Raw genomic sequence first — 10818 nt, 5'->3', positions numbered from 1 at the left:
ATCCCACTGCTGGGTCCTTCTCCTCTCCCTTTTTTTCCTTGATAGTACGTGGTTCACTCTTGAAATTAATTGTTCAGAGTCTGTCTTCTCTCCTAGACGGTGACCTCAATGACTGCTATATCCCCAGCACCTGACACGTTGTAGTGAGTATGAAAGAATTAGCGGCTAGAAAGAGAGCATACCTCGAGAAACAACCAGTTGGGAGTGTAAAGGGAGCGAAGCCAGTCAAATAAGTATACATGTTGAATTTAGTAAATAGGATCTACCCCTAAGACTGGAGGCTTCTTCATTTGAATTCCACCAGAAGCAGCCCCTGAGATAAGGCTTTGAGTGCAGGTACTTTTTCGGGGGGGGGGGGTGGATCCCAGAAAGCACCAGTATGGGAGTGGGGAGGTAAAGGGGGTGGAAGGAAGGAAGGGAGGAAGGGAGGAAGGCAAAATAAACATGTATTATCAAGACAGCACTGCAGGCACTGGAGCTGTAGTCTGGCGGGGACTAGTAGGAAACTGTGGCACACGCACCTCACAGATGGCTCACCAGTTAGGATGTTGCTGTGATATTCATTCCCCGGCTCCCTTCAGTCACTGGTTGAGGGCCACCCCCAGGAGGCATTAAACCCCTGGCATTTCTGGCCTGCTGGAAATGCGGAAATGCCAGCAGAGTGGGATCCCGAATGCTGAGAGAGTCCTTGGGAGAGGCAGTTCCTGGCAGTTGCAAGTGGGCTGACGTTTAAGGAAATGGTAAGTACTGAAGGGAGGTGGATGGTGCCCTGACAGGGTCTGACCCCTGCATGGCTCAGATCCAGCTGTGCCCCACATGGATTTTACTCCAGCTCGCCATCATTTCTTCAAGTTCCAGTTTCCAACACACACACACACACACACACACACACACACACGCACGCACGCACACCCTAGGCCGTTTAGTAGGACAAGCTATGGTCCCTTGCTACAGATGGTCCTGAGTCTCTAACTGATATTCATCATCTCCTTCCTCTAGCAGCGTGTTAGGGAGTGAATTGTATTCTGCCCACAGCCCCCTCCAAATTTATATGTTGAAGTTTCAACCCTTAGTACCTCAGAATGTGACTGTGTTTGGAGATAGGGCCTTTAACGAGGGAATTAAGTTGAAATGAGATCCCTGGGGTGGGGCACTAATCCAGTCTGGTGCCTTTCTAAGAAGAGAAAGAGACACCACGGGTGAGTGGGCCCAAAGGATGACCTTGTGAAAAACAAGAGGACAGCCACCTGCAAGCTGAGGAGAGAGACCTCAGAGGAAACCAACCCTGCCAGCACCTTCATCTTGGACTGCCAGCTTCCAGAACTGCCAGAAAATTAATTTCTATTGTTTAAGCCACCCAGTCTCTGGTATTTTGATATGGCAGCCCTAGCAAATTAATACCACACATTCTAGATTCCCTTCACACTTGGCAAGTCTACTGCTTGTCTAGGTTGCTCAACTGGGTTGGGTAATCCAGATCGTCATCCCTAAGGGTCTTAGCCCCTGGTTGTCAGGCTCTTATCAGACCCTGTTTGCTGAAATTGCTGTTTATCACAGGCAGGGCAATACCCAGAGGCACCCCAGTGAAACTCCTGAGTTCCAGATACATTCCCCCCCACCCTACTTTCCTCATGATGATCACCAATTCCTACTGGGACAGTTACTCCCTTCTTGTCTTGCTGGTTTACTGGGATGACTAGGCATCAGCCACCATTTAGTGGAACCCTTTCTATGTCCCCCGGTTAATGCATCTCTTGGCAACCACATAGAGCTAGGTGCTCTAGTCCAGCAGAGCCTAAAGTTAAACACATGGGAAGCACCAATTTCCCAAGTGGGTCAGTGCGACCTACCCACTCTTACCTCTTCACTACCAGGCCTGTTTTCCACCCAGTGGAGTCAACATATATTACCATATTGCAGCCGTATAAGCACCATATATGACCTCATCTTTAAGACCAGCACCCCAACCCTGCAAGGTATTCTCAAGCTGCCACACTTTATAAGGCCATTCCAACATTCTATCAGGACAGTAGTTTCGAGGTGATGTGGTATATAGTAGACAAAGTGGAGCCCATGGCCATTTGCCCATTGTTGTACCAACTATACTGTAAAGTGAAGCTCTTGTTATAAGATATGCATTCTCAGTTGGGGCAGAATTTCTCATAAAGGGGCAAAAATCAGTTCTTGTTGGGCAAAACAACTCTTACTCTTCTTATGTTTAAAGCACAGACACACATATGGCACATATACAGAGATGCAGTATATCTATGGTATTAGAATTTCATGAGCATGGCAATTAAGGAAAAAATGTCTTAAAAGGCTCCACAGGGTAATGAAAAACACCAGTCTAAGGTAATGTTACGTGGAATTTCATAATGATACATGAGACACTCTTTCAGCCTTTGGATAGTGGTGTTGGCCAAGGCACTCCCAGTAGAAAAGAATAATGTATTCTTGGAATCAATCCCAGTAGAGGTGAATCTCTGCTTCTTCTATAGTAGAAGAAGCTTAATGAATCACTTCTTGCCAAGTGGCTGGTTGGTCTCCTTGGGGGATGATAACATATTAAGGGCTCACCTTCAGCTTCAGGGGCTAATTGATCAGACATTTAGCAATAGCCACTAGGGCAGGCCTGGTGAGTGGGGCGGGGGGCTGTAGAGTCTTCATCCCTGCTTCCATGGCTACTCTGTTGAGGAGTCCACTGAGGAAGCACTGGGGTGGTCAAGGACAGAGACCGCTGGATGCCACTGGATGAGTCATCCTTGCCACTTGGTTGCTCTGTACCTCCTTTGATGAGTTGTTTCTTGTGGGCACTGGTGTAAGACACGAAGATTTCACACTTCGTTGCCCATTCTTTTGTTTTCGGTCTTCTGATCCTATTCCTTGGTCAATCGGTCAAGTCATGTGCCATTGCCCAGCCGTTACCTTGGCCTTCTCTTCTTCACATCAGGCTGATGACCGGCTGTGTTACTTGATGCACTTCCCACTGGGAGCACTTCTCTTCATCCTAGGTGGTGCTGTAGCATAGCAGCCCACATATAGATGAACAACAATTAACATAGAGAGATGATTTATTCTTGAACCAGGCATGAGTTTTTTTGCTCTTCTTCACCCACTGGGTTGAAGGAAGCCTCCTCTGAGGCCACGGGTATGAGCTGCAAGGAGAGGCATAGGTGAGGCAGAGGAAGTTGGGGGAGGTGTCTGCATTGCCTGTTTGAGTAGTGGCCTTCTGGATTTGCCCCCCCCATTCCAGAATGTACCACATGTTCCACAATGTACCCCACATGTTCCAGAATGCCCCCTGTACCTGACTCAGGGGATCTAACTCAGGATAAAATGGTAATAACATTCATGTTTATGTTTCCTTTATAACTTTGACAAAATGCATCTCTGTCAATGTTACCATGGAGGCTTTCTGGCTTTCTTAGTCCCTAGTGATCTGAGCTTGTAATCTTCTTTGGTACACCAACAGCAGTTGACGACCAACCCACTCTATGGTCCTTATAACTAAATTTGGCCCATATCTCTCAAATGTCAGGAATGTTCTATAAGACTGTCCTACTGAGTCCTGCCCTAAGTCACCACAGATGAGGCCTCCAATCATTGTGATGCTTCAGCTTGGAGGTTACCGATTGTTCTATTTCTGTAAGCAGTGAGATCCTTGTTACCATATGGCTGGGAAGCAGTCTAATTCCAGAGTCCCATCCTGACATCTGAGTACCATTTCTGATACTGTCTTAGTCTAGGCTCCTCAAGGGGGCTTGGAGACCAGGACTTGAGATCAAGCAGTTCATTTAAGAGGTGTGTCCAGAGAACACTAGTAGTGAAATGGGAACTGAAAAAGGGAAGAGAAAGAAATGAATAAATACAAGGTTATCAAGGAAGTTGATAAGAAAGTTACTTATCACTGTGGGCAACTGGAGCCGAATCTTATGGGGAACTCTGGGCAGAGGCGCAGAACACAGATCAGATCGCAGTATTAATCCACCCCAGATGTGAGGGAGCTGAGCATTCGTATTTGCTAAAGCTGCTGTAATAGGGCACCGCACACTGGCTGGCTTAAACAACAGAACGGTGTTGTCTCACAGTTGTGGAGGGGAGAAGTCCAAAATCAAGGTGTTGGCAGAGTTGACTCCTTCTAAAGGCTGTGTAGGAAGGAGCTGTTCTAGGCCTCTCTCCTTGCTCAGTAGATGGTCGTCTTACCTCTATGCATGTTTGTGTGTCCATTTTCCACCTTTGTATAAGGACACTTGTCTTATTGGATTAGGACCCACCCTCATGACCTCATTTTAACTTGATTACTGAAAGATCCTATCTCCAAATAAAGGCACGTTCCAAATAAGGTCACATTCAAGTAGGGGGTGGGGGGGTGGGGGGGGAGTGGGGGGGTGGGGGAAGGGAGGGGGGCTTAAGGCTCCAAAATATAAATTTTGAGGGATACAATTCACCCCATAATTGTATTTATATGCCAACTCTCACCTGTCACTGGTTGAGGGCTGCTTTCAGTTTAGGGGGATGCAGTATTTCCATGGCACCTTCAGCCTGTCATACATGTGGCCAAAGGGAGCTCTGAGACAAAGATGTGATAATTAGAGCTTGGGTTTTTGTGTACTCAGAAATGAGAAATGCCAGGGAGATATGAGGGGGACACCAGCAATATCCGGTACTTTGTGGGTGCAAATAACTAATCATTTCCATGATTCATTTAACATTTTTTTAAGTGGGGAAGATTACGAGAGGGGAAATAGTAGAAAAAAGATAAGTTTTATATGTTTTGCTTCCTGTGGGAGAAAAAGTCTGTCAATAGAGGAGACTCCACCTATATAAGCCTTCAAAAAAAAAAATGTAGGCTGGCTATTTTTGGTACTTGCACTGCCAGCTAATTGTCTCAAGAAGCTGAAAAAATTTAGAAGTAACGTGAGTTCTGTGTGATTTTTAAAAAGTATGTTTAGTAATCACGAATGATGAAATCATTAATGCTTCCTACAGAGTGAGGAAGTAATTAACTGTAGAAGACGGCCTTCTCGGAAATCATGTCACGGGAGGTTTTGTCAGTGGGGTATTGCCGGCAGATGGCAACAGAGACTCTGGAATCTACTTTCGTAGGGGAGTTTAAGAAAGGATTACCCAGGGCTCATTCCTGAGTTCAGCAGCATTCATCGAACCCCTGTTACGGCAAATACTGTTCCAGACGCTGGCTGAATTAGGAATCATGCTCCTATTAAGTTTTGGAATACTATGTGAGTTATACTCCTTTTATGAATGCCTGGTAACTGTTTCAAATTGGGATTTTTCTCACGAGATAGAAGACTATTTTAAATTCTTAAAGCTGCAATGAAAATTAATATAACCCATTGGAAGGAAATTTGGTAAATACTTATTAAAATTAAAAATGAGAATGTCTCAGGGCACCTGGGTGGCTCAGTCAGTTAAGCATCTGACTCTTGGTTTCAGCTCAGCTCATGATCTCACGGTTTGTGAGTTCAAGCCCCACATCAGGCTCTATGCTATCAGTGTGGAGCCTGCTTGGGATTCTCTCTCTCTTTCTCTCTCTCTCTCTCCCTCTTGATCTGCCCCTTCCCTAGTCATGTGCTCTTTCTCTCTCTCAAAATAAATAAACTTAAAAAATAATAAACTTAAAAAATTAAAAAAAATGAGAATGTGTTTTTCATCAGCAATTTTGCAGCTAGGCATCTATCTTATAGAAGTATTCATGCACAAAAATATACAAGTATGGTCATTTGTAATTATTTTTTAAAGATTTTATTTTTTTTTAAGTAATCGCTTCACTCAGTGGGGAACTTGAACTTACAACCCCCAGGATCAAGAGTCCAACTGAGCCAGATGGGCACCCCTAAGCATTGTTTTTAATAGTGAAGAATTGTAAACAATTAATGGCTCCCAGAAGTCTGTTTAAATAAAGTTATTTATTTAATATAAAGGGAATGTTAAATTAATTAAGAGAAAAATGAAATAGAGCTATTGGGGTGTCTGGGTGGCTCAGTCAGTTGAGCGTCCGACTCTTGATTTCGGCTCAGGTCATGATCCCAGGGTTGTGGGATCAAGCCCCATGTTGGGTTCCGTGCTGAGCGTGGAGCCTGCTTAAGATACTCTCTCTCTCTCTCTCTCTCTCTCTCTCTCTCTTTCTTTCTCTCTCTCTCCCTCTGCCCCTCTCCCCCACTTGTGTGCTCTCTCTCACTCGAAAAAATAAAAAAGAGAAATAGAGCTATCTTCTTTATAAACACATATCTCCAAGATTTATGAATTAAAAGGTCACAGGCAATATACACATAGACACTGAGTATTTAAGAATGGGGTATTTGTGCATCGGTAGAAAGTCTGAAAGAATGTATAGTGAACTGTTAGTAATTATTGACTCTAGGGAGACAGGTTAACTTTCTATTACATGTTCTTCTATGTTGTACTTCTATGTTTGTGAAAAATTTTAAGAATAGCATAATTTAAAACTATTATATAGAAACTTTGAAGGAAGAAAAAAAAAATAAAATCAATGCCCATGTCAATGCTGTGACTATTCTGAATAACTCAGTATCTTTAAATAAAATATTTCTGATATTCATCTTGGCCCCAGTGTATAAGTATAGAGTATTGCAAATACAGAGAGAGTAAACCTGGCTACCTATCTTAAAAGTCTGTTTATGCTGCACAGTTGCATGGGTTCAAATCCCAGCTCTCCCGTATCCTAGCTGTGGGACTCTAGACAAATCATTTAACTTCTCTGGGCCTTAGTCTCTGTCTATAAAATGAGAACAATACAATTTTGTAGGGTTGCACGAGAATCAAATGGGTTACATGAAGAGTCCTCAGAACAGTTCCTGGCTTATAGTAAGTGCTCAGGAAATGGAGATTATTACTGCTGAAGGATCGGTAATAGCAAACCCTTCACTGCTCAGTTAGGCCAGTGATTGTGCTCGCTGTAAATATTTTAGAGTTTCTGCAGATAGAATTTATATATAGAAAATACATTTGTCATTGTTTTGTAGGTTTTTTTGTTTTTGTTTTTGAAGTTTGTTTTTGAGAGAGAGAGAGAGAGAGAGAGCGAGCGAGCACGTGAGTGCACAGGTAGAGAGGGAGAGAGAGAGAATCCCAGGTAGGCTCTGTGCAAGCCTGACACCAGGTTCCATCTCATGAACCAGAGATCATGACCCGAGCCCAAATCAAGAGTTGACACTTAACCTATTGAGCCACCCAGGTGCCCCCATTATTTTCTTGTTTGAAATGAATCTTTTAAACTAATTATTTTAAAATTAATGTTCAATTTATTTGTCATATACATTTTAAAATTTAATTTTTTAAAAAGTTTTTTATTTATTTTTGAGAGAGAGAGAGTGACAGAGCATGAGTGGGGGGAGGGCAGAGAGAGAGGGAGACACAGAATCCGAAGCAGGCTTCAGGCTCTGAGCTGTCTGCACAGAGCCCGGTGCAGAGCTCGAACTCACAGACTTGGAGATCGTGACCTAAGCCGAAGTTGGACACTTACCTGATCCACCCAGTCGCCCCTCTTTCTCTCTCTCTCTTTTTAATTTAGTTTTCTTAAGTCTTTATGAATCTCAACATTCTGTTTATAAATCTAATAAATTTTAATAATCACTTTCAAGGGGGAACTTTAACATTTGGTCAACTCAAATTCAATAGACCAAATTTTGTCAAAGAATCAGTCTCATTTGTGATTTAAATTCCTTCAGACATTGTAAACTACAGTATTAAACTTAATATAGATTAATTTCTTCTATTGCCTGAACTGACCAACAAACCAACTACTTATGGTACTAAGGTATAGCAAATTCAGTTTATAAATGTAACATATGCCCCCTTTTCCCCATAGGCTGTGATACATTTATTGCAGTTTATCCATACGTCATGTGTGCTTCCCAAATAAGTTGTAAATCACTGGAAGTGAAGGTAGGGTCAGTTCCATTTTGCTAAGTAGTGACTAACACACAGAGAACTTTGAAGTCCAAAAAGGATTTGAATTGGTGGAAACCAGAAAGGGTATTCCAGACCTGGAGAAATACCAGCAAAAGTAATTGGTAGTAATGGTGGTATAAAGATTTTGCTCATATTTTCCAAGTCTCACCCATTATAAATAAACACACACACACACACACACACACACACACACACACACACCAGGGTATACAAAGTGCATGGGCATTCCGAGTAGCTTGATAACTTTTTTTGTTATTGTTGAGGATTTGAGATCAAAAGATATGAAACTGTACTTTATATGATCAAATAGCTCACAAACAAGTCACTGTGCAGTGGCCATCTTTGGAGTGCTTTTCATTTCTCACATCATATTTCAGGATTTTTCATTCTAGGATATGCTACCAGTGGGTGAATAGACTTATTTTCCTCCCGTACAAGCCATCTCAACTGTCTTACCCCACCACCAGACAAAACAACTCACATTCATTTGTTCCATTCATCAAATATTTATTGAGCGTCTACTATATGCTGACCAGTGTGGTAGAGGCCCTTGGGATACTACAGGGAACAAAACAAAGAACTCTGCCCTTTAGGATCTTACATTCTAGAGGAGCTGACAGGCATAAACATGAAAGCAAATTTTATAGTAGTTTAAGAGGCACTAAATGCTTTGGAAAAAAGAAATGGAACAGCTGGGGAAGGGAGATGGGGCCAAGCTATTAACATCTGGAATTTAAAAATGAAGCAAGGTACACACAAGGTACATACATTCTATACTAAGAATACTTTTATGGGTCTTATTTCTTCTTTGCCCTTTTTGGATCAGGTGTCCATTTCCTGCCTGGCAATTTGTTTAGTAATACCATTTACTAACATGTCTGTCGCTCTACCAGGTACCTTTCACGATTAGCCCATTTAATCTTCATCAAACATCATCATTCTCCTTTATAAAAGAGGAAACTGAGGTGCATATCTTAAGGGACATCAAGAGCGCCAAGCAGAGACAGAGGCTAACTGACTTAAATACAGGTCAAAACAAGATTGACAAACATCCCTCCCCGAACTCCTTAAAGCCATTGGGCCTGAGGTGTGCGCGGCCAAAATGGGTGTGGGCCAGGGAGACAGACGCGACTTGTCAACCGGCCAGGGCCCAGGAGCTACACAACCCTCTGGAAGCCGCGGGCGGGTTGGACCTGGAGGCCCCGCACGCCGGGCCAGGGGTGGAGCCTGGACGGAAGGGGGCGGATCTACCATCTTTCAGTGAAAAAAAGCCTCCTGGGGTGGTTTGTCCTATGTTGCGGCCCGTAGCGTCCCTGAGGTGCCGCCCCTTCTCCGGGAGTGGTGGATGTCTGATCACGTGATAAGTCCAGAGGCCGGAACTGGGCAGGTTGTGGGACGCGCAGGGGTTTGATAAAAACAAACGGCGACGGCGCCGCCGCAGGGTCTATGGCCGAGGCGGTAAGGCCCCAGCGCCGGGCCAAGGCCAAGGCCAGCCGGACAAAAATCAAGGTGAGGATCGCCCCCGCTAGCCTTCCAACACCCTGGCGGATGCTCCCTGCCTGTCCCCTTTTTCCTCTCTTGGGCCTCTCTATCCAGGACTAACCATCCCCTGAGCCCTCCGCAGCCACTGCCCGCACCTCCCAATATTTGGTCCCCTTACCCACTGACACTGGCCCTGTTCAGTTATTCCATTTCCACGTTCTCCTGCCGGATTTTGTCAGGAGCCCGTATTTTCCTTTTCCTCCTCTGACCTCTGTGGGCTCTTTTCTGCTTCCTTCTTGACTTTTTCTCACCTAGGTCTGGATTCCTGCCATGTAGCAGCTTTTCAGTTTCCAGCCTCATCTTTTGACTCTGTCTCTTTTCTCCTTTAAACCTAGGAACATTTTCAATCCTCTCATGCACAAAGAGGGAAGGGATCGTTCCTCCACGCGTAGCATGTACTCTCTGGTAGAGCTTTATGGATAGCGACAGATAGAAAGTAGATTATAGTGATGGACCTCTTCACTTTTGAAATTCAAGGTGATCGTGGTGCTGCTGCTGTTTATTTCTCATTATCCTGGTCATTTATGATGGGGAATGAATGTCCAGAAATGAAACCAGGGCAGGGCTCACACAGTAGAGATAGATTTGAATTTTCTGGGTTTCTTCTGTTGGTGTGTTTTGTATTCGATGCAGCTTGGGTTTTAATTTTACTCCTGTATATTTTCTGAAATGACATTTATTTTACAGTGAACAGATTAAATGCTGGCCCTGGATGGCTGGACCTAGATTATTCTGGCTTACCTAGAACTGAATTTACATTAAGGAAATAATGATGATGGTATTACAATTACTGGGAATTTCCTTTTCTACAAGGGGTGATGTGCAGAGCAGGCATAACTTAAAAAAGGTATCAAAATCTGATTTTCTGATGGGAACAAAATTTTGACAAGAGACAGGTGTTCACCGGTACGGTATCTAATAATCCATAAATGCTTTATGTGGCTGTCTTTCATTATGATACATTAAAAAAAGGCTGTAATGGAGTTGTGCACATCAGTATACCCAGGCCTGTGAGGAGTTGCTCTTTGGGGCGAAAGCCATCTTGCTATCTAATTTAAGAAGCATATTTAAGAGAAATAATTTTGCATTGTATTGGGCTGGTAAAGAACTAGCTAGACAGAGGAGGAAGAAAAAAGCCCTTGGTCAACCATGCATAAGGTCCCTCAACCTAGAATGTGGTTGTGCATAACATGTAAACATCAGTCATGTAGAGAACAGAATCTCAAATCTTAATCTGTAGGGTTTTTTTTTTTTTTCAAATGAATGATGAAGTGACAAGTGATAAGTTCAAAGTCATGCAGTTTGACAACTCAAGTTAAAGCCAAA

The 10818-nt window shown here is 43.4% G+C and overlaps 1 protein-coding gene across 4 annotated transcripts in view; it reads left to right on the top strand.

Moving 5' to 3' along the window:
* Window positions 1-414: 414 nt before the first annotated feature.
* Window positions 415-10818, top strand: part of EPG5 (ectopic P-granules autophagy protein 5 homolog) — a 117697-nt gene continuing 107293 nt past the window's right edge. For 3 of the 4 annotated variants that reach the window (XM_042910590.1, XM_042910591.1, XM_042910589.1), the window contains exon 1: window positions 7524-9459. In XM_042910590.1, the coding sequence (XP_042766524.1) occupies window positions 9397-9459 (63 nt within the window). In that variant the 5' untranslated portion in view covers window positions 7524-9396. Of the gene's footprint in view, window positions 741-7523; window positions 9460-10818 lie in introns of those variants that run through there. The other variant, XM_042910592.1, reaches the window with a different exon arrangement.

Source organism: Panthera leo, chromosome D3 (genome assembly GCF_018350215.1).
Source record: "Panthera leo isolate Ple1 chromosome D3, P.leo_Ple1_pat1.1, whole genome shotgun sequence".
Classification (NCBI taxonomy): domain Eukaryota; kingdom Metazoa; phylum Chordata; class Mammalia; order Carnivora; family Felidae; genus Panthera; species Panthera leo.
Note: the sequence above shows the minus strand (reverse complement) of the source record. Positions and strands in the feature narration are given on the sequence as shown.